This window comes from Carcharodon carcharias, chromosome 17 (genome assembly GCF_017639515.1).
Source record: "Carcharodon carcharias isolate sCarCar2 chromosome 17, sCarCar2.pri, whole genome shotgun sequence".
Classification (NCBI taxonomy): domain Eukaryota; kingdom Metazoa; phylum Chordata; class Chondrichthyes; order Lamniformes; family Lamnidae; genus Carcharodon; species Carcharodon carcharias.
The window spans coordinates 70,801,311-70,825,909 of record NC_054483.1 but is presented as its reverse complement, the minus strand read 5'-3'; the positions used below and the strand labels follow the sequence as shown (position 1 = coordinate 70,825,909).

The 24,599-nt window shown below is 41.1% G+C and overlaps 1 protein-coding gene across 2 annotated transcripts in view; it reads left to right on the top strand.

The window, feature by feature from the left end:
• The window catches only part of vwa2 (von Willebrand factor A domain containing 2), a 91,153-nt gene that overhangs the window by 12,550 nt on the left and 54,004 nt on the right, over positions 1 to 24,599 (top strand). For both annotated transcript variants that reach the window (XM_041210293.1, XM_041210292.1), the window contains exons 2-4: positions 41 to 102; positions 16,814 to 16,888; positions 19,593 to 19,726. In XM_041210293.1, the coding sequence (XP_041066227.1) occupies positions 48 to 102; positions 16,814 to 16,888; positions 19,593 to 19,726 (264 nt within the window). In that variant the 5' untranslated portion in view covers positions 41 to 47. The remainder of the gene's footprint in view (positions 1 to 40; positions 103 to 16,813; positions 16,889 to 19,592; positions 19,727 to 24,599) is intronic.

Here is a 24,599-nt window from a genome sequence, read left to right as displayed (position 1 = left end):
GGGGAGTTTGAATGATTTACACTTCTGCTTTTATTTTCAGTTCTGTCATGATGGTTCGAGCACTCCCATTTCAGATTGTATGCACTTTACTGCTTACTCAAGGTACGTAAGTCTCAATTATTTCTTGACAGTGACACGTCAGGGAAGTGACAATACTTTACAATGCAAAATTTGAAAAAAATGCTACAAATTAAATATAACTACACATCTTTAAAAATCAATATTTAACAATCATTATGGTTTCTAAAATTAGTTTTTCACATTCCATACTAATAATTATATATTTGTATTTCTTAGTCTTTGAGCTCTTCATTAAACATCACAGCCAAGTGGGGTCTGCAGAAAGAGTGATCATTCTAGGCCATGGCTGTACAGTAGCTGAGGATGTTCAATGAGAGATAACTTGCAGTTGATATGTCCGGCTGTTTTACATGGCTGCTACACAGCATGCAGCACTATCGAACTGAAATTAAGCACATGATGGGCAAATCATACTACCTTGGATTTTTTTTTATGTGCCTCTTAGTCTCTACGATGCTATTCAATCAGGAAGCATGGTCCTCTAGATTAATGAGCTTGGAATTCAGAAAAATCTTGAATTGTAACTAGAGTTGCAAAATATATGAGACTGCTTTATTATGGGTAAAATTTGCAGCTTTCCATTTGTGCCAATTTCCTTCACTTATTCATGGTTTCAAGGTCTGTTGAAGTCTTGAAGAAAATAGTCAATGATGGAAATTCCAATTAATTTCCTTTAAATCTTTATCCTAAAAGTAACAAGTCCAGAACATATTCAGCATTGCAATAATAAACATGTTTTTGTACTCTCTTCCTATCTTCATACAAGGAATATCTTTCATACAAGTTTGTGACTTACTGTTGTTTATACCTGCACAAAAAACAAGTAAACATGACAGGGATTGGTTTATTTGCTACTTTTTAAAATATAGATTGGTAACATAGGGAGCTTTTATGAGTATGGAGTCAATACCATGTTTGCTCTAGTGCAAGTTTGTGAGAATAAATATGGTGCGGGGTAATAATAATTTTGCTGTTCAATATATCTTGACACTTCAGGTGAAAATGTTAAGGAAAGGAACATTTTCTCTTATGCTGTACAACCAGTATCAGCTTTAAACCCTGTCACTTCAGGTATGGCAGTTGATAAATCTATAATTACATTACCCTGCAAGGTATCTTGAGCCTGACCCCAGGAGAACATGTCCTACTAGTATAACATTACCAATTCCCACGTTCTTTTCCTATGATCTCTTAGACAGCAAGGTTAGCAAATGAGTGCAAGTTACTGAGAAGTGGGTTGAGCCTAACCAAGGCAACTTTACTTAAAACTCTATCAGAAAGAGAGAGAACATTATCATGTAAGCTACAATAGCCAAAATCAGGCCCACGGTGTCTTTATAAACTGTTTTTTAAAAATATATCACTGTGTGCACAGAATTAACATTCCATGCAATCAATGTTTTAAATGAGATGTGATCAAACTCTTGATCAGTGGGACTCTCATACTTCACGCTGACAGAGTCCTTTCATTTTCAAAGGGTTGTCTTGGAAAACCATGTGCTCTATGATTAGAGTCAGCCTGTAAAACAGCACATACTGGTAGCACTGTATGCTTATAGCATGTTGTTGATAAATGCAGTGCCAGCATTCCATGCAATTACAGAGCATCTGAAATGATGCATTGCCTCCACTCTAGGAAAAAAATCTAAAAAGCAATATCTTACTAAATTATTAGAAAACTTGGATAAATAGGATAAATGTTTATATTTCTACATTCTTAGATGTGAAATTTCAGACTCCCAATCTGAAATTTTTGTTAAGTATCTTCCAGTTGAAAAGATGAGCAGTAAATTCTTTTACCTTCTTAACTCCCAATGCTAGGTAAAGTGAAATTTCATTTTTTGACCTGTCTGGAGGTTACCTGCTAACCCTCCCTAAAGAATTGCGTTGAGAAGTGTTGCCTGAAGGGTATGATTGATGGTTTGAACTGCTGGGTCCCCTGCTTCATGTTTTCCCTTCTGTTGCAAACTATTTGCCTCCATTCATGGTGAGATGGTGGCGTAGTGGTAATGTCATTAGACAGAGGCCCAGGCTAATGCACTGGGGACATGGGTTCAAATCCCACCATAGCAGCTGATGGAATTTACATTCAATTAATAAATCTGGAATATAAAGTCTAAGTAATGGTGACAATGAAACTATAATTGCCATAAGGAAAAAGCCCCATCTGCTTCACTAATGTCCATTAGAGAAGGAAATCTGCCACCTTACCTGGCCTGGCCTACATGTGACTCCAGACGCAAAGCAATGTGATTGACTCTTAACTGCCCTCTGAAATGGCCTAGCGAGCCACTCAGGCTGTTAGGAATGAACTGCAAATTCTGACTTGCCAGCGAAACCCCACATCACATGAAACAATAAATTTTAAAAATCATTCTATTTCACAACTAGCTGGGCCTCTCTACTACCATGCCACTTTAATTCCTTCATGCTGAAGGCTGAGAGCTGATGAAATATTCACAACTGAGATGGGCTAATTTGAGTGTCAGGAAGCCCTGCAACTCAGACCTATGACCTTTTAGTTAAAAGGTATGCACGCGATCAATTGCACTGAAAGCATACTCTAGTTTCTGCTTCTGCGAACCTTAAACCTTTATGAAGCATCAGGCTTACCAGTTATGACTTTCATAATTTCACAACCAAAATTGTGTTAGCATGTAAATTACATAAACTAGTGAACCTTACCTGGACTGCCTCCAATGCCAGTATATCTTTCCTTAGATAAGGGGACCAAAACTGTCCACAATATTATAGATATGGTCTAACTAGTGCCTTGTATAGTTTTAGCAAGACTTCCTAGCTTTAAACTCCATTCCCTTTGAAATAAAGGCCAACAATCATTTGCTTTCCCTATTACCTGTTGAACTTATATGTTAGCTTTTTGGAATTCATGCACAAGGACTCCCAAATCCCTCTGTGCTTCAGCCTTCTACAGTATTTCTCTATTTAAATAATATTCAGCTTCTCTATTCTTCCTGCCAAAGTGCATAACCTCACATTTTCCCACATTATATTCCATCTGCTACTTTTTTGCCCACTCATTTAATCTGTCTATGCCCCTCTGTAGACTCCTTCTGTCATCCTCACCACTTGCCTTCCCACCTATTTTTGTATCTTGCGCAAATTTGGTGATAGTGCATTCACTTCCCTCATCTAAGTCGTTAACATATATTGTAAATAATTGAGGCCCCAGCACTGATCCCTGTGGCACTCCGCTAGTTACAGGTTGCTATCCTGAAAATGCCCCTCTTATCCCAATTCTCTGTCTTCTATTAGTTAGCCAATCCTCTAACCATGCTAATATACTACCTCCAACAACATGGGTTCTTGTCTTATTAGGTAGCCTTACATGCAGTAACTTATCAAACGCCTTTTGGAAATCCAAATACATCCCATCTACTGATTCCCCTTTATCTATCCTGCTAATTACCTCCGCAAAGAATTATAATAAATTTGTTAGGCATGATTTCCCCTTCACGAAGCCATGCTGATCCTGCTTGAATAGATTATTTAATTCTAAATGCTTTGCTATTACATCCTTTATAATAGACTCTAACATTTTCCCAATGACAGTTTCTAGTGGAAGAAACTTTCAAGATACAATCCCCCTACATATATCCCATGCTGCAAGTGGACCCTTCCACATTAAAACCCCTTTGTGATCTGACCCCAAAATGCAACACCAATACAAGCCAGTGGCAGATTTGTGGGTAGGTCAGGTCATGGCAAGTAAATCAAACAGCTGTGACTTTCCCCAATTCACTGTTCAGTAATTCCTCTCTAGAAGTTCCACCTCCCCTGCTGAAAATGAACTACATCACAGTAGTTGTCCCTCCTACCTTCACTGAATCTCGATGCCCTGAGTACCTTTCTGCCATTACTGTTCCCTCCTGCTGCATCTTAATGTTCTTGATTATACACATTGAACACCGATACCTTTGCTCAAATGCCAACTGTTCTCACAAGAAAACAACCTTCACCAAGCTTTCGTCAGTGTTCTCTGCCAGATTCCATGATCCCCAGTTACAATGCCACACCCCAAGTACACTCTTCAACTCATACCATACCCAACACCTCCCCGTGTTCCCATATTCTCAAGAGCCTTTTTCCACTGTCCTTACATCTTTGGATTATGACATTTTGATATAATCCCACACTTAATGAACCCCTGGTACCTCCTTCCCAGGGTTCTCAAACACCAGGAAGTCTCCGCCTCAGCACTGCCACATTCTGAAATCCCTTTTCAGGACCTTTCAGATCATTCGCCCCCCTCTTCAATGTTCCTGTATTCTACGATCCCTACTATCCTCCCAAAGCTATCAACCTCAATAGCCCCCCCAATTCTCCACAATAATGTCACTCAGTTCCTCTCACCTACCTCCTACTTGCAAACTGAAAGAATTTATTTTGTATGATAAACATTTAAAAAGGTAAGAGTTAAAAGTAAGAGGTATAAAGTGAAAGTAACCTTTAATCAAATCCAGTTTCCATGTAAATTGTACCTAGTCATAGATTTTGAGCCTGAAAATCTCTCTAACATTTCTGCAACACTAATAGAAATACAATTATACCTATTCAATTATCATTGGCATTAATAATGCATTTCACATTACATTGTGTAAAATAATGAATGACTTTATGGGAGACCTGTGTATGTATATACTTGCTTCTCTGTTATTGAGATCATAATTCTTTTTTGAACTGGGCAGAATGAGATGGGTTTCTATGTTATGTATTAACCTTAAATAGTGTCCAGTTTATTAGGTGATTTCTTAGGTAGTTTGTGTTCACACTGGGCCTTTCTGACTTCCAGACTAGTGTCTGTTTTGTTACATTCAGTGTGATTAAGACCATTACTTTAGCTGGAAAAGATTTCAGTCCTTTGCCTTCCTATGTTACAATTGAATTACATCAGATTTGGCACTAAACTATAGAATATGCTGTTGGCAAAGTTCCTGCACATGATTTAGTTACATCTATTTTCATCCTTTAATGAGAAGTGTGTGATGCCAAACAAATTCCATAGTTACAAATAATTATGTTTCCAAGATACAAGACCTAATATCTTCTTGCCCAGTACTGTACTGCCTAGCTTTTTTGTCTGTCTCTCACTTTTCCTTGAGGTGTACTCTGATTCTGAATCATCGTATGCACTATATTTTAAATGGCATTTAAATGTAACAACTTGCTGTGTTCATTTGTTGTTGTGATGATTTCTTTCCCACATACAAGCAAAGTGGTTTGCATACTTCGATAAGAATATGTTCTCAAAGATGACAATTGGTTCCAAAAATTATAGGGAAAGAACACTGCTGTAAAATTCCAAATTGTTTTTGGAATGTGTATTTGGCTTCCATAATTCAACAGATTAGATGAATTGTTCAGCATTCTGCTTTTGCATGGTGTTGTGGCAATTTCTTAGAATTGTAAGATTTTTTTGTCCACTGCTATGTGTGTGACTGATGCTGCTCCGTGTACACCACAGTGGTAGAATGTAGAATGTGTATTTTCCATGCAGTGGTAATTTTCAACCACTGCCTGGGTGATAATGTGGCACAGTGGTTCCTTATAGAACTCATGTCATTTTCATCTCATTGATTCCTGAAGAATCTGAGAGTCACTGTTAGGCGATTCTGCTGAGAGAAGGACTACCAGCAGGGTCAACTCGCTTATCTCCAAATACTGGTACACTAAAAGCTTACTGTAACTGCAAGCTTAGAAAAATATTTTTTTTAAAAAGTTATGATTAGGGTAAGATTATGATATTACTTGCAAACATGCTCCAAAACAGATTCAGAAGCTTAACTGCAAGCCTCAGTGTGATTTGAACTAGATGTCTGTTTTCTATTGTTTCTTGTCTTTCATCTCTGTGCTGCTCAGACCAAATTCTCTACCACTCCCATTATAAGGTTGCTCTTTCTCAGGACAGACAGAGATGGGTTGAAATGAACTATGACTTGTCTTCCTCTCTTCCTTCGGGCCTGAAGTACATGAACTGAGAACTGACAAGTCGCACCTTTTAACACAGCGTGACAAAAAGCATTCCAAGGAACTCTCTTCTTAGTATTTGTAATTTTCAGTCAGCACGAACATTACTTGCTCTAGATGTGATTGTACCAACTAAGTCCATTGAAGAAGCATTTATTGAATGTAAAAACTAAATCACAGCCATTCTAAATGGGTAGTTAACTGCTACTAGTGTAAATGTGTTTGTTTGGAAACAGTTCTGCAGGTGATGACAAGACTGTACTTGATGATTTTAGCTTTGCAGCAGCTGTTCCTGCTTTTTCTATGCCTCGTCAAAAAATAATTCGTCGGCGCAAGTTATAATTCAAGGAACAGCTGTTCTCCATTTCCAATTCCAGACGCCATCCCTCTGTGGTTGTAGGTTGCAAACAGCACCTTGAGAGATAAGAAAGATTGAAGTATATGGTTTTTTGCACTAATTTCTCAATCTACCTGTGGTCACAGCTAATCCAACATGAAGCAGAATTTTCTAATCTAGCCCTGTGTCAGCTGGTGTGCGACATTGATAGCCCAGGAATGGCAAGCTGTTGGGGATGTGGATTATCCTTACAATGAGCCACTCATGGAGCTAAACACATGTTTCTGTCAAAGCTTAAATAAAACAATATATCTTGTTAAAAATGAATTCTGCATATAGTATGGTGTTTCATGCCCGTATAAGAGATTTATAAGAGATTTGTGTAAGAGATTTATGTAGCACCTTTCACAACCTCGGGATATCCTGAAGTGCCTTACAGCCAATAAAATGTCTTTGAAGTGTAATAAAAAAGTCTTGCATTGATAGAACAAAAGAAAAAAGAAAAATATAACACAGGAACAGGCCCTTCGGCCCTCCAAGCCTGCGCTGATCATATTGCCCGTCAACTAAAACATTTTGCACTTCCAGGGTCCGTATCCCTCTATTCCCATTCTATTCATGTATTTGTCAAGCTGCCTCTTAAACACCACTATCGTACCTGCTTCCACCACCTCCTCTGGCAGCGAATTCCGGACACTCACTACCCTCTGCGTAAAAAACTTGCCCCGCACATCTCCTCTAAAGTTTTCTCCTCTCACCTTAAATCTATGTCCCTTAGTAATTGACTCTTCCACCCTGGGAAAAAGCTTCTGACTATCTACTCTGTCCATGCCACTCATAATTTTGTAAACTTCTATCAAGTCACCCCTTAATCTCCGTTGCTCTAGTGAGAACAATCCGAGTTTCTCCAACCTCTCCTCATAGCTAATAACCTCCAGACCAGGCATCATCCTGGTAAACAAAAACAGAATTACCTGGAAAAACTCAGCAGGTCTGGCAGCATCAGCGGAGAAGAAAAGAGTTGACGTTTCGAGTCCTCATGACCCTTCGACCGAACTGAATTCCAGCATCCGCAGTTTTTTTGTTTTTATCATCCTGGTAAACCTCCTCTGCACCCTCTCCAACATCTCCATATCCTTCTGGTAATATGGTGACCAGAATTGCATGCAATATTCCAAGTGTGGCCTAACCAAGGTTCTGTAGCTGCAGCATGACTTCCCAGCTTTTATACTTAAAACCCCTGCCAATGAAGGCAAGCATGCCATATGCCTTCCTGACTACCTTATCCACCTGCTTTGCTACTTTCAGTGACCTGCGGCCCTGTACACCCAGATCCCTCTGCCCGTCGATGCACTTAAGGGTTCTGCCATTTACTGTGTAATTCCTGCCTGTGTTAGACCTTCCAAAATGCATTACCTAGCATTTGTCTGGATTAAACTCCATCTGCCATTTCTCCGCCCAAGTCTCCAACCGATCTATATCCCGTTGTATCCTTTGACAATCCTCTTCACTATCTGCAACTCCTCCAACCTTAGTGTTGTCTGCAAACTTACTAATTAGCCTAGTTACATTTTCCTCCAAATCATTTATGTATACTGCAAACAGCAAAGGTCCCAGCATTGATCCCTGTGGAACTCCACTAGTCATAGCTTTCCATTCAGAAAAGCACCCTTCCACTACTACACTCTGTTTTCTATGACCAAGCCAATTCTGTATCCATCTTGCCAGCTCACCTCTGATCCCGTGCGACTTTACCTTCTGTACCAGTCTGCCATGAGGGACCTTGTCAAAGGCCTTACTGAAATCCATGTATATAACACCCACTGCCCTTCCATCGTCAATCATCTTTGTCACTTCCTCGAAAAACTCAATCAAGTTAGTGAGACACGACCTCCCCTTCACAAAACCATGCTGCCTCTCACTAATATGCCCATTTGCTTACAATAATTTCCGATAATTTCCCACCACTGACGTAAGGCTCACCGGCCTGTAATTTTCTGGATTATCCCTGCTACCCTTCTTAAACAATGGAACAACATTGGCCATTCTCCAGTCGTCTGGGACCTCATCCGTAGCCAGTGAGGATATAAAAATTTCTGTCAAGGCCCCAGCAATCTCCTCCCTTGCCTCCCTCAGTACTCTGGGGTAGATCCCATCTGGCCCTGGGGACATATCCACCTTAATATTCTTCAAGATGCCTAACACTTCTTTTTTGATCTCAACATGATCCAGGCTATCTATGCAGTCTTCCCTAGACAAATCGACCGCTAAGTCCTTCTCTTTGGTGAATACTGATGAGAAGTATTCATTTAGTATCTCTCCCATTTCTTCTGGCTCCACACACAGATTCCCACCTCTGTCCCAGAGTGGTCCTACCCTTTTCCTGCTTTTTACATATGTATAAAAGGCCTTGGGATTTTCCTTAATCCTGGTTGCCCCTTTTAGTCCTCCTGACTCCTTGCTTAAGTTTCTTCTTACTTTCTTTATATTCTCCACGGGCTTCATCTGTTCCCAGCCTTCTAGCCCTTTCAAATGCTTTCCTTTTTTTGACTAATCTCACAATATCCTTTGTTATCCAAGGTTCCTGAAACTTGCCATGCTTATCCTTCATCCTAGCAGGAACATGCCGGTCCTGAATTCTTATCAACTGACGTTTAAAAGCCCCCCACATGTCAGTTGTTGCCCTCAAACATCCGCCTCCAGTTTAGATTCCTCAGTTCCTGCCTAACATTGTTATAATTAGACTTCCCCCAATTAAGTACCTTAACCCGAGGACTCCTGTTTTCCTTATCCACCAGTACCTTGAAACTTACTGAATTATGGTCACTTTTCCCGAAATGCTCCCGTACTGAAACTTCGACCACTTGGCCAGGTTCATTCCCTAATACCAGGTCCAGTATTGCCCCTTCCCTAGTTGGACTATCCACATATTGTCTCAGGAAGCCCTCCTGGATGCACCTTATAAATTCTGCACCATCCAAACCCCTAGCACTAAGTGATTCCCAGTCAATATAGGAAAGTTAAAATCACCCACCACAACAACCCTACTGCTTTTACATCTTTCCAAAATCTGCCTATGTAACTGTTCCTCATTCTCCCGCCAGCAATTGGGAGGCCTATAGTAAACCCCCAACACTGTGACTGCACCCTTCCTATTCCGAAGCTCTACCCATATTGCCTCGCTGCATGAGCCCACCGAGGTGTCCTCCTATCGTACAGCTGTGATATTCCCCTTAATCAGCAGTGCAACCCCCCCACCTCTTCTACATCCCTCTCTATCCTGCCTGAAATATCTAAATCCTGGAAATATAGCACTTTTCACAGTGATCAAACATCTCAAAACACTTCATAGAAAAAGAAGGATTTTTTTGAAGTGTAGTCACAAATGTAGGAAATATGGCAGCCAAAATGCACACAGCAAACTCCCACAATTAATAAAGCAATGATGACCAAAAAATGTGATTTTTCTTGTGAAGTTGATTGAGGGATAAATATGGACACTGGAGTGTCAGCTTTGATTTTTGAGCTCAAGCCCTGGAGTGGGACTTGAACCTGGAATCTTGTAACTCAGAGGCAAGAATACTACCAACTGAGCTATGGCTGACACTCACAGATGACTGAGATCTCACCCCAAGCTATGCTTATTTTAAACCAGGTGGGCCGAATAGCCTGAGTGTGAATTTTTCTACCACAGCTGAAAACTCAGCATAATGGAATCATAGAATGGTTACAACCCAGAAGACAACCTTTTGGCCACTTGCTCCTTCTGGCTCTCCACAGCAACAATTTAGCTCATCCCATTCTCCTGTCCTTTCTTTGTTGTCCTGCAAATTTTCTCTTCTCAGGTGCTTTTCATTCCTTTTGGAAACCCTGATTTGAATCTACCTCCACAACCCCTTCAGGCTGTGCATTCCAGATCCTGACCTCTTGATGTGGAAAAAGCTTTTCTTCATGCTGCATTTGGTTCTTTTGCCAATCACCTGAAATGTGTTCTGTGGAACTCGACCCTTTCGCCAATAGGAACAGTTTATCCCTACCTACTCTGTTTAAACCCCTTATGATTTTTAACACCTGTATCTAACCTCCTCTCAACTTATTCTTCTCCAACGAGAACGACCCCAACTTTTTCAATCCACGTAACTAAAGCCTTCATCCCTCGGACCATTCTCAGAAATCTATTCTGCGCCCTCTCTAAAGCCTTCCCATCCTTCCTAAAGTGTGGTGTCCAAAATTGGACATGGTACTCCAGTTAAGGTTGAGCCAGTGCTTGTTAAAGGTTCATCATGACTTTCTTGCTCTTGTAGTCTAAGGGGTGAATTTTATGCCACCACCCCCAAAAGTGTTCTTGAAGGCAGGGGTTGGGGGGCACATAAAATAAAGTGGGTGGCTGGCCCACCACCTTCCCGCCACTCCTGACCTGTTCCCCATATTATTGGGGTCAGGTAAGGCATTGATTAGCCCGCCTGCTGTTTAGCCTATTGAAGCCCTTAAGTGGCCATAAGAACCTCATTCTGCTTCTACTGCTGGACTATGCGCAGCTGGGGGAAGGCATAAGAAAGGTGACTAGCCCTACGTCAACCCTCCCAAAATGGCCAGGAGTCTACCGGAATCGGCAACAATCTCCTGGTAGCCAAATAAAGCATTCCAGGAGATTTTAAACAGAAACATCTTTGGACTTTGCCATGGCAGAGTTTTTTTCTCGGTTCTGTGTTTGTTTGGTCCACTCCATCTTTAATGCAGGTAGCTGACACTGAACGTGTGCCTGTGTGGGGCCTGTGGCTGTGCCTGTGGCACACTCAGTGCCTGTGGCACCCTCAATGCCTGTGGTGTTAACAATCGCAGCCCAATGGAATGTTCAGACACTCCAGCTCGCTGCGGATTGGACACGAGTGTTGCGCTTCTGAGTGGAAAGTGCAACATTGTAATGCTGCGGCTCTGATTGATTACAGCAGCTCCAGCCTGGGACTTTTAAATGATCAAGAGGAAGCCGGAGCTGGAGTTGAGAGTCCACAGATAGGATCTTCCTTTACCCAGGACATTCCAAAACCAGGTGTGGGGGCTTATCTGCAGAGTAATGTGCACTTCTCGTGTTAACGTCTTTAATCAGGGAGATATTTCGGGTGCTACAGGTGTTGATTGTGGAGACTCAAAGCAGCTGTATGCAAGTGACAGTTGGTGAGTTCAAGCTTCCCAATTGACTAGTGATCCAATTTCAACTTCAAGTCTAAAACCCAAGCTGGAATTACAAAGTAGTTGGGCTTGGCCTAAATAGCCAAGTGGTTATGGTACTGGGCTTGTAACCCTAAGATCAAGAGTTCAAATCTCACAATGGCAAACTATGAAACAATGTAACTTCATCTGAAACAGATGGAAATGTGTTTGTACTGGAAAGAGTTACAAAGTAGTTGGTTTTATTTTAATAAAAAGAGGTTTGGGTTGGGGCCTCCTTTGCTAAAATGACAGAAATTGCAAGCGGTCCCAAACCCACTCACGCGAATCTGTCTGCTTTCAGTGATGTCACTTCCGCCGACAGAATATCTCCAGCCAGAGTTGGCAAGCCTACCAGGCTGGCAGGTTTCACTGCTTGGACTAAAGGCAGGAAGTAAGGGGATGGGGTGGGGTGTAACCTCTTTTCGGGATTCTCCTGTGCTCTATGAAGCATGGTCCTCAGATTATATGGCACCCCCCCCCCCCCCCCCCCCCCCCCCCCCCCCCCCCCCGCCCCACCCCACCACAAATGCCTGCCCCTGGCCTCTAAAACATATCCCCTCAAATCCCTCACCCTGCCCCTTGCTGGGGTCTCCAATCCCTGCTTAATCAAAATGCCCAGATTTACCTTCAAGTCCAGCATCCATGTTTTTCTTCCTAGGGGCTGCCTGTAGAGGTCATTATTTACTTCTGGTGCTGCTGAGACTACGGAGTTGCCAGCCAATCAGAGTGACTGGCCGCTCTCAAGAGTGGGACTTCCTGCCTCTGAGGGCTGCCCCCTCCTTCCCCCCCCCCCCTCCCCATTCCTGCCACCTTTCCCCCCCTTTCCCCCCCTTTCCCATTCCTGCCACCTCCCATCTGCGATTTTATTATTGCTGCAGGGCAGCCGGATTTAAAATTGGCAAGGTGCTGACTGACTTTTTGAGTGGGGGGGTTGGAGCCAAGGGACATGACCCCTGTAAATTCACCCCATGCCTCTATTTGTACTTCTTTTGGAAAAACCAAAAAAAATTAAGTACCCCATTTGAAAGGGGCACTGTTTGGGTTTTGAAATATAACCAGTCTGACTGTCACATCTGATTTTCCGTGGTCATGTGACTGTGCCATGCGGCTGCCTTTGGAGGCAGACATCTTATGGCAGTTCAACAAAGCCCCTCACTGAGATGAGCGCTTATGAAGACTGCTGTCCTTACACATGAAACAGGCAACACTAACCCATTGTAACAAAAACAAACCAAAACCTCATAAGGAAACTTAGGAACTTAGGGCCTCCCACCCTGCACGCTCTCCTCTGCACTGGGTAGCCAAAGATCAGGAACATGGGATTGGAGCAACCAGAAATTGAGGAGCGGCCCCTTCAGATAATGGAAGAGGGGCTATAACCTCTCACGCTCTGTATAAATGCTGTATGAAACAGACTGCTCCAAGCTGCAGGAACTGCAGATGGCCCGGGAATCCATGAATTGACTTGACCGTCAATTGCAAGAGACTGCCGCGTGCTGCACCCTCCACACCAAACCTCTGATGGACAAAGGGAGGACTCCTGCATAGGGAGCCCCCCACATATGCCGCTGCCGCCTCCAGATGGCAGGATGGAACATCACAGTGCCCGGACAGCCGGCGAGGGTGAGTAAGTGGAAGATGTACAGGAGCCACTCATGCTGGAAATCCCTCTTCAGAGTGAAGTGGCAAAGAGGGGATTTTGAGAGATGGTTCATGTTGTGGATCCAAGGCTCCCGAGGGAAGTTTCGGGCCTGACACCAATGAGAAATTCGATCCGAATGGGGGGGTCAGCTCTGACAGGAGTTCTCCATACACCTGAACCTCCTTGATACCTCAAGTGCATCGGGGCCAAGCACCACATTCTTAAGGCTCCCGAAGGCTTTGGCCATGAGCTGGATGCTACACGGGGATGCAGGTAATGCCAGCTCCTTTGGCAACATGCAGCTCATTGCACCATTATCCAGTGCGTTCCCAACTCTGGTCACCTTGGCAGCCCGCATGTCCCTCCCCCATGCTTGGTGGAGGTGTGGATTCCTGAGCAGCAGGTCCCAGATGATTGCTGCCACTCTTGACAGGAGATAGCTCTGGCTGGAGATGACCATGTTCCAGCCCTGATCAGTTCCTGGTAAAAGGCAGGCAACTCCTGCAAGGGTCTCTCATTTCCCCCTCCACCCTCCCAGCCCCATCCCCAGGTTTATAAACAGGAGCTGCATGTTGTAATTGAGATGGTGCAGCTGGTGGAAGCAATCCATCGCCAGCGCACACCATCTAGGAGAAGGCTTGACGCTTAGGTATTTCTGTGGGGTCTAAAGGTGCAAAGTCATCACCTGGGTGCAAAGGCACATAAATTGCCTGTCCACCCTCCCTAAGTGGAAGACTCAGCACCATGGCAGAAACCCAGACCACGCTTTTGCCCCAGAAGAAGTCAACAAGTTCCTTCTGTAATCTGGTGACAATCTCGGGGAGGGCTCAAAGTGAGCAACAGGTACCCCAGCATAGTGGCTCGACCCCTGTAGGAAGGTGCTCAATGCTTCCTTTTGTAAAGCACTGTATCTCATATGCCTTTTCAACCACTTTTTAAACCTGTACGATTTCTGCATATATGCCAGGTCTCTCTGTTCCTGCACCTCCTTTTGAATTGTATCCTTTATTTTCCTCTCCTCACTCTTCCTACTAAAATGAATCACTTAACACTTCTCTGCATTATATGTTATCGGCCACGTGTCCACCCATTCCCCTAGCCTGTCCGTGTTCTCTTGATGTCTATCATTATCCTCCTCACAGCTCACAAACCCCAGGATTTGTGTCATCTGCAAATTTTGAAATTGTGCCCGGCACACCCAAGTTTAAGTTAATATATATCAAGAAAAGCTGTGTTTCTAGTACTAACCCCTGGGGAACCATACTGTGTACCTTCCACCAATCTGAAAATCAACCTCACCACTACTGTTTTTTTCTGGTCAGCCGACTTTGTACCCATGTTGTCACTCTCATTTTTATTCCATGGGCTTTAACTTTGTTGGAAATTGTTGACTGTGCTATTCTCCATTGAGCATTGGTGCCAATAATGACACCTTTTTAGATTTTTTATCATTTGTTTTATATACCACCATATTTCATTATGGGGAGAAATAGTCAAAGAGTTATGCAGCACAGAAACAGGCCCTTCGGTCCATCGTGTCCATGCCGGCCATCAAGCACCTATCTATTCTAATCCCATTTTCCAGCACTTGTCTCATAGTCCTGTATGCTATGGTGTTTCAAGTGCTCATCTAAATACTTCTTAAATGTCTCAACATACATGCTGTATTTTTCAAGGCCATCTGATCTCATTACTACTCTGGAATTCTAATGTGTGAATGCCAGAACATGCTGGAACCAATGTAGAAAGGAAAATTAATGTTTATCAACATTAATCATTCTTCTTTTCTGTAGTACATAGCACCTTCAGGCATGCATTATAAATGCTTACTTAAATACAAGATTCTGCTATAGTTTTGGTTTTAGATTAATTCAAGTCTTGTTGGTGGGTTTTACACCACTGGTGTTTATGGTCTTGCTCAAGAACAGTTTGCGACAGTGTGCCCTCATTATGTGGTTGTGTGAGGTTCTTAGAATTGTTAAAGACGTAATTGGAAGGAGTAAACACTCAGAGGAATTTGAAGTATTAGCGAAGTACCATATTGAATATGGACAGCTGAGGAGGTGCAGCATGTTGCATCCACCACATATTATGACAGGACATGGGCCAGAATATTGCTGTCGGCATGTGGGGGCGGGGTGGGCCCGACACGCTGACGCGCAAGATGACGTGAGATGACGCCGGGTGTGCATCCCGATGTCATTGCATGTCATTTCGATATTGCACGCACCCGCCGAACTGTCAAAGGCCATTAAGAAAGTAATTTAGTTCATTAACAACGGTGCCTGTCCAACCTTAAGGTTGGCAGCAGGCAAAAAGCCCAAGCGGCTTCTCGTTTTCCAGGAAACCTCGTCCACGGGCGGGATGAAGGTTTAATAAAATAATTAAATAAATTTTATTAAATGCACAAACATGTTCCAGTTCATGTGACACATGAGGGGGCATATTTAAATATTTTTTTAGGTCATTTATTGAGAAGTTTCATTGTTAACTTAATCTCCCTGAGGCAGCTCTGTGCCTTGGGGAGATTTCTGTGCTCTTTTGTGTGCATGCACGTGAAAAAGCACAGACCCCGACTCTTCCTCCTCCTCCAGCCTGCACAGGTAGTGCTGAGCGCTACCGGCCGTGTATTAGGCCAATTAAGACCCGCCCATGCAAAATGGCGGTGCACAGTTGATCGCGGGCGGCGACCGGATCTGCGCCCGCTCCCACCCAGCAACAGTCCAACAGGAGGTTACTTTCTAAACATTTGCGAAAAGCAAAATTCCTTGAGTTTTAAATGGCGAGTTGGGTGATGAGCAAGAATCAGATTTAGATGTTCAGCATCAGCCCAAATCAGAGTGGATTCGGACAGATTAGTTTTCACAGTAAATGCAAACAGCTGCCACACCCGAAAGGCACCACCAGGTAGGATTCAGCCCGTGGATTCATACCTGCAATCTCCCCTACTGCTGAGTTCCTAATCTTCGCTGTGATGTGGGGAACTGCCATGGTTCAGATCATTCAAAAGCTGCTGTCACACGCCTCATGCGAGCTTCACAACAGCATTAGCAAGCATCTGCTGAAAATTGCTTGCTCTCATGGCCCCTGATAGCATATAATTCTGGTGGACACAGTTGAGCAAAAATAACTTGAGGCGAGAAAAAGAGGAAAGAAATAAAGGCTTATATGTATGTAGCACCTTTACCTAGCTCAGGACATGTTATAATGCTTTACAGCCAATGAAGTACTTTTGAAGTGTAGTCGCTTACTGTCACAGGAAAATGATAGTTGGCTTGTTATTGGCAGCTTAAGAGCATACTGTGGAAAAACTGACCTCTAAAACTGCAATCAGCCAGTGTGTTGAACTCCTGATCAAACCCCTGTTGTCTTACACAAAGAAATACATGGTACCATTTTGATTGCCCCACCTAGATTATAAAATCCAAAGAATCTCTAAATTGTGTAGATTGTATGTTTTTTAACGTGTATTATTTAAATAATATTTTGCATGATAATAAATGAATAAGGTGGTATTCTGCCAAGTTTTAACCTAAGGTTTTTTTCTATTTCAGTCTTGTTATCCGTCTGCTTGCAAAAACTTGACGTTGATCATGAAACAGTTGTGAAGATTTCCAGTGCTGGACAATGTAGGTTACTTTCCTTCTGGATTTAAATAACTTCCCAAACAATTGCCATTTGGAAAGTTGCAAAGTTCTCAAAATAGCAAGTAGAATTCCATGTACGTTTACAAAGAACAGGTAGAAACAGTGTGATACGTTCTTAGGCTTTCTGGAGACTCTCTAAAGACAAGCTTTCTTCAAGTTAGACATGGGGCTGACTCACATTATAGTCCTAAATCCTAATTATGCACTTGGCATGTCAAAACAGATCCTAATTCTACTATTGGGCATAAATATGTGTCTAAGAGATAATGACTTACAACACTTCCACAGGTATAATTTGAGTGCATAAAATTAAGTCTGGGAAGCTGGTGTACATTTTTTATTTCATAACAGATTTATTTTACAAAAATTAAGGGATTACATTGATTTTCCTTTCTTTTAATTTTATATTTCCCATATGTTTTACTTTTGTAAGTCCAATCTGCTAGTTGTTACTGCAATTCTGCTTCTATCAGCTAGGAGGCGGAGACACTTTGAAATGAAAATAACTGGTATACAAACCTGCATTATATAGATACTGGCTTACCAACCACATGCACAGTCTTGGGTATATAATTTAGTTGCATTGTTCATAAGTGGAATAAAGAAGGTTGTTTTTAGTAATGTAAACTTGTTGATGATACCAAGCCAAATTGTGATTATATCATTCAAATGTGTCCAAATAAACTGAATGGATAGACTAGGAAGTGGCAGATGGGATGCAATGGGAGCAACTGTGATGAACAATGGTACACAAAACATGTACATAATTGATGGATGATCCGTTGATCAATGTGCAAAAGGATGGAGGTTTTTAATGTAATTTTTTTATTTAAAGCCACACTAGGAATAATTGGCTTGCAACAATTGCTTAATTTAACATTACTTCCTGGGTATATTATTTTAAAAAAAACATTTGGGAAGGTGCAGAAAGGAAATATATTGGGCCAGAATTTGCCATCACTGTAACAGTGAATTTAATGTGCACACTGTTATTACCACATAAATCATTCAGCAACTCATGGAGAAGAACAACTACCTAGTAAATTATGACTTACCACAAGTTGCAAGCTGATTTGCAGCACTCCACCATTGGCCTTGTCAAAATGCCAAAATGCCAACTCACTCTCAACCTTCCCATGAGTTTAAAGAAATTGCTGCATTTGTGCATTAAGTGCAACTTAAACATGCAACAGAAAGTTAGGGCTGGTACTTAGCAGCGTAACTACATTTTAAAGACAGGATTTATGTTTCTGCAATGCCACTCAAACTCTCTTGCTGGGAAAGGGAACAATCAAAACTATGGAGCCTCATTGCTACAGGTAGCAAATTTTTGTCAGAGGTTTTTATAATTTAAAATATTCTTTTCTTTCCCTTTCTGGCTCTTTTTCTTTCTTTCTCAATTCAACCATTATTTCCCCCTCTTCATATACCTGATTCAACTCTAATTCACCCTATTTCCTATGTTTCTTTCTCAAGCCTTAAATCTCATTGGGTTAAGGAGACAGACTGTTGGCCCTATAGTTCACCAAAGTCCCTGATGTCCTGTTTGTTCCTTTGTGTCACTGTCAGCTCACGTTTCCAGCAACTTGCAGTAAAGAATGATTTTGAGCCGAAGGGCATAGCAATAGGTCTAGCTAATGGGATACGCTGCAAGATGCCCTTCTCCAGCAAACTCTAGACCAATATAAATGACAATAGAGGAGAACATCTAACACTGTTACCATAACAGATTCAAATGTCAGGAGTAAGTCACACTATCTGGTTCACCAGCTTAAACCAAGACAGCTACGTCCTAATAAGCAACTTCACAGATGGCAATTGTTTAGTTAGGCCAGTAAATTTGACAATCCCGCCCTTCTGATTGGAGGAAACTGCAATGATAAATATTCAGAAAAAAACATTTTCTCAGGAAAAGATAGTATCTTAATCCACTGTCAAATCTGTTTATCTCCATGAATACTGCCATTTGTAGCTTAAAAGAATTATGGAAAAAAGCCCTATATTCTCACAGAGCATTGAACCTTCGGGCCATGCTGATAGCAGGCACAATTGCCCCGATAGGTAGTTAGATTTCATTTCTGTTTGAGGTTTATGTTTATTTCAACAATTTTGAACAAACAGTTACAAATATCAATGCAAAGGATGGTAGGATCAAAGATGACAAAAAATTGAAAGTTTGTTCATGTCTTTCAAATAATATGATGAATTTGTGAAAAAAAATGTTAGTTGCATGTTAGATATACTGTCATCATCTTTTAAATATCTCTCATCTCAAATGCCTCATATGCTACTCTTCAGACAGGAGGGTAAGCAGGCTATACCCTGCTCCTAGTCAGTATCTGGTGCAGCAGAGCAACATCACCTGGTAACTTGCCTTATGATTTTTTTTTCTGTTTCTCCAGGGGAGAGTGCCTCCCTCTGGTAGCACAGTTAAGGTATAAAAATCATGGTTTGTGGAATCCGAGATTTCAGACTGTCTCCTGCTAGTGCATGATACAATATATTGGAATACAATTGTGAGCCAATCTAGAAGCCATTTAGAAGTTTGAATTTGAGGATTGCATTATTGGAGCCTTTCAAAAGAAAATATTGCTAGAAATATCACTGCAGATTACTATTGTGGGCTGTGTATAACCTCAGTACTTTCAGATTAATTTTGAATCATCTAAGTCTATATTTTTTGTAGTGATGCAGTGTTCTGCAGCCATTGATTTGCTGTTCATGCTGGATGGATCATACAGTATTGGCAAAGGAAGCTTCGAAAGATCCAAACATGTTGCATTCAAACTTTGTGATGCTCTTGATATAAATCCTGACAGGGTAAGTTCAAACACTCTCTTCATTAGTAAAGATTATAACCACTTGGCACATGAACAGATTCTTACAAGTTGCACATATCAAATATGTATGAGTCTCTCCATAATCTAGAACTGGACTTCTGGATGAATGGTAACCAGGCACATCTATTATCACTTGATCTATTTTTAACTGCTGGTTGTAAAGCCCAATTAGAACATTGAAATAATTAATCACCATTTGGTGAAAGCTGTGAAAAATAGAGGCTCTGAAATTCTGGTGGGATAGAACTAGAATTATTAAAGTAACCGTTCGTGACACAATGCTTGGATTAAAACAAAACTCTGATTGAATGTGGCTGCACCAAATTTAACAACCCAGAAGCAGACCATTCAGCCCAACAGATCTCTGTTGGTGTTTAGACTCCACATGAGCCTCCTCTCACTTTACTTCATCTCATCCTATCCTAACAACAGGTTTTTCTGTTCCTCTATCCCTCATGTACTTAACTAGCTTCCCCTTAAATGCATCTACATTATTCGCCTCAACCAATCCATTCAGTAACACATTGTACGCTCTCAATGCTCCCTGTTTAAAGAAGTTTCTCCTGAATTCTTTAATAGATTAGTGACTATCTTATATTTATGGTTCCTAGTTTCGGAGTGGAAACATCTTTTCTATATCTGCTCTATTGGACCCCTTCAAAATTTACAGACTTCTATCAGGCCACATCTGAGTCCTCTCTTTTTGAGAGAAAAGAATCCCCAACCTGGCCAATCTTTCCTGATAGTTGTTGTTATAGTGACTGGGGCACACTTTGGGATTTTTCACTATTTGTTCGGAAGGGATTTTTTGTTTCAAGTATAAGTGTGTTTTTGGTAGAAGTATTCATAAGACCAATTGTTCAACTTATTTTTCTAACTGGGGCAGCGGGAGGGCGGGTGGGGGCAGGAAGAGCTGGAGCTGTTGAAACAAAAGGTGACTTGGCATTCAAACTGCTATCCAGATCGGTTTGAGACAGTGGGAGGTGAAATCCAATTTTAGCCAGGGCACGAGATGCACAGAAATGGATTAACTGCCCATTATACATTCAATTTTCCTTTCCACTCACTATCTTCTGGAAGACAGTCTGATGAATTTATATCTTGATCTCAGTGATCTGTAAAGGTTGCTGGGTGGAATGGTCTATTGGGATGCAAACTTAGAAACAAGATTTCTGTATTTCCTCGAAACAAAATTATTGTACTGGAGTTGTTTGAGAAAAAGCATAAACATAAATCAGAGCAATTGCTGGGTGATCCTTTGAAATGGCTTATTTTTGTTAGCTCTCTACAGTTTTTTTTTAAAAAAGCTTTAAGCATTAACATTAATGGGGAAAAACTGCAATTAGCGCCCAATCTAAAAATAAGAAAATTCAATCAGCTTAAACGCTGCAATAACTAATGGGGCAGATTACATTTCTAAATATAAATAAATTGTCTGTGGCATTGCCCAACATTATTTGATAAATATAAGCAAGTACAAATTGGTTTCTGCTGGACATCAGCTCAGCAGCAACCACAAACTGATGAGCAAGAGGAGTGCATGTATGTAGTCTGCTTGTGACATCAGGACATGACTGATACACAGGGGATGCCAGTGGCTCCACAAAAGGCAATGCGTTGTTTGAAAGGAAGGCAAAGATTGGCCAGTGGGGACTTTGGTACTGGACCTACCATGCAGACAGGAGAGACTGGGAGAGAGTGGTGGGTGGGTGGGAGTGGAGTTTGTCAGCAGCCCACAGTTCTTTCATGAAGCCACAAGGAGTACTCCTGCTCCATTGGCTCCACAATCAGTAAAATAAAAAGCATTATTTTTGGTGGCAGAAATACAGTAGAGTCCTCATCTTTTGCTGCTCCATGGCAATCCCCTTATCAGCGATCTGCCTGCTATGCACAATGGATGGTAAATCCAAATAGCTAAGTTAAAAACATATTTATATAGGAAGTTTCTACGAGCAGATGTCTCTCTGAATTCTTAAGTATTGCACTGGGAATCTCATCACTAAACGTTTTAACAAGATGCAAGCAGCTGATTGAAACTGCTTAAAGACCCAATTTTGCCTGACATCAGAACAGCCTTATAAACTGACACCGTAAATAAAATACCTGGATTAACAAGGTGTAGATGGTTGATCAAAACTGCTTGAAGGCCTGATGACTGGCTGAAATCAGTAGAGCTGTTTAAATTGGTATGCAAAGGGTAAGGACTTATTGAGCTGCCCTAAGTATTTGGCGGGTTTAGTAAGTTATAAGTGGCGTCAATGTAATTGACTCCTATAATAAAGGCAATGAGTTAGGGCCATTTGCTCAACACAGGGAGCTGATGTGCCAATTGTGGACAATGTAAGGGTTGGGAATTGGACTTCTGACAATGTGGCTATCCCTCAGTTCTGCACGAATATATCAACCAATCTTCTGACTCCAAGGCCACAGTGCAAGCAACTGCACCAAGCTCAGGCTCAGTGAAACAGTAAAAATTTCGCAAGTGAGAAGGAATCTATGACTATTTCAGTTGGAGAAAAGCCTTGTATGACTTTTTTTGTAATCTATATTACTGAGTTTAAATGAAAGCTTTGTTCTTTTGATAATTTTTTCTCTTACAGCAGTTTTATAGAGTGTTGATGCTAAAATTATAAATATGAGTGCGGCATGCCTTATATTCTGTCCTGGTATATGTGCACTCTTGCTCTATGGAATAATAAATGGCAAATGTTTTACAGAAGTTATCACATTTAAGGGCACTTTAATAATTTTTCACATTGAGGATTTGAAAATAACTCAGGTTTTGATGATTTTCAGCAAAGTGTATTCACAAGACACCTAGATGAGAGGTTAATATACCAAATAGAAGTTATTTTTCCTAGACACTAAAAAATAAGCAATTTGTAACTTATCTGGGAAATTAAAACACTTCAGTTCCGTAGGATGGAAAGTCCAATAAAGAAGGAAAATACTGTGGATGCTGGGAATCTGAAATGAAAGCAGAAACACTCAGTAGGTCTATCAGCATCTGTGAAAAAAGAAAAAGAATTAACTTTTCACATTGGTGACCTTTTGTGAGAACTTCCAATGAGTATTTCCAGCATTTTCTGTTTTTATTTCAGATTTCCAGCATCAATATTTTGCTTTTGTATTAGACTTTTCAACAGAACGTGGGTGAAGTGTTTTAAATTACCTAGATAAATTAACAAGTTGCTTATTTCCTGTTTTTATTTCTGTTGGAAAATTTTTGATCCCTTTCAGTATATGACAAGGGAGATAAAAAGAGAGATACAGGGAGGAACACCGTCATGTGAAAGACGCTTTCATGTGAAAGACACAAATATTCAATCCAGATCACAAGGGGATACTATTATTTCAGATCTGAGTAGCTAAAGGATATAGGATGAAAAGAAAGACATGCATTTATGTAGTGATTTTCATAACCTCAAAACTTCTCAAAGTGCTTTACGGCCAATGATGTACTTTTGAAGTGTGGTCGCTGCTGTAATGCAAGAAACAAGCCAACCAATTTGCACACATCAAGCTCCTGCAAATGAACATACAATCTATTTTTTTAGTGATGTTGATTTGAGGGATAAGTATTAGGTAGTGTGTTCAACTTCCATTAAAATAAGACACTAAGACTACTTAAGAGAATGAATGGCACTGTTGATCTCAAGCAGCTATCAATGGCAAGCCCAAGTATGTGGCTGTTCAGGGTCAGGATACACATGCCTGTAACTAATCTATGACCATCTGTTAATATGCTCTGATTATTCATTGTATTTCCACTTTAACACTGATGTAATGGCAGAAAATTCAGATGAGGGAGCAGCTTCATGGTCTAATAGTAGAAATAAGTTACAGAAACATATAGAGGTCATATGGGAAATGTGCTGCATATGACTTGTAAATGATGCAGATGCTAATGTTAAATAAAAAAGGTCAACTTTTAAGAACTACTACTTATTAACTTCCAACCCTTCCAAAATAGCATCACACATCACACAGATTAATTAGTGTGTAAGGTTACACACTAAGGATTAAGTTTGGAATTCTGAAGAGTAGCAGGTGTCTTAGGGGATGCTTCATGGTATGCGACATATTGTAAGTATATATTGAAAAATACAGGCTTATACTGTTCCAAACTAATTTTTTGTTGCACTCAAAAAGATGTTTTGTTCCGGTAACGTGAATCCAATGTACTAATTTAAAGTGTGTTGAATAAGCAAAAACATGGTTAGTACGCAAAAAAAACTTGTGTGTAACAAGATACACATAAAACGGATGTGGCTACACTGGCCCTGACTACGCCAGGAATTAATTGCTAAAGATTTTCTTAGACAGTGTAAGGAATTTGCAGGATTCGCTTATATTGGACTTTAAACCAAACTGGATTTGTTGGTAAAACCAAAAACAAATGATTTGCAAATTCCCTAAGATTAAAGGGAAAATAATCTAAGTAGAGAAGCCATGCTGTAATTTCAGTTTCCTGAGGTAAGATAGCATACATTTATTATAGCCCAGCATTTGTTGCTCATCCCTAACTGCCCTTGAGAAGGCAATGGTGAGCTGCTCCCTTAAACTGCTACAGTCCATCTGGCGTAGGTACACTCACAGTGCTGTTAGGACGGAGGGCATTCCAGATTTTTAATCCATCAACAGTGAAGGAAAGGCACAAAGCTGATGCCAGGAGAGAGGGGTTTGCTGTGAGGTTAAAGGGAGGTATTGTGAGGAACCCGTTTTTGGAAAATTTGAAGGCCATTGAATTTTGGACATTCTTTTTTAAAAGTCTGCAAGGTTAATTTGGGGCTGTGAATATGCCATTCTTCAAGAATCTACGGATCAACAGAGATGTCCAGCAGAGACACCTG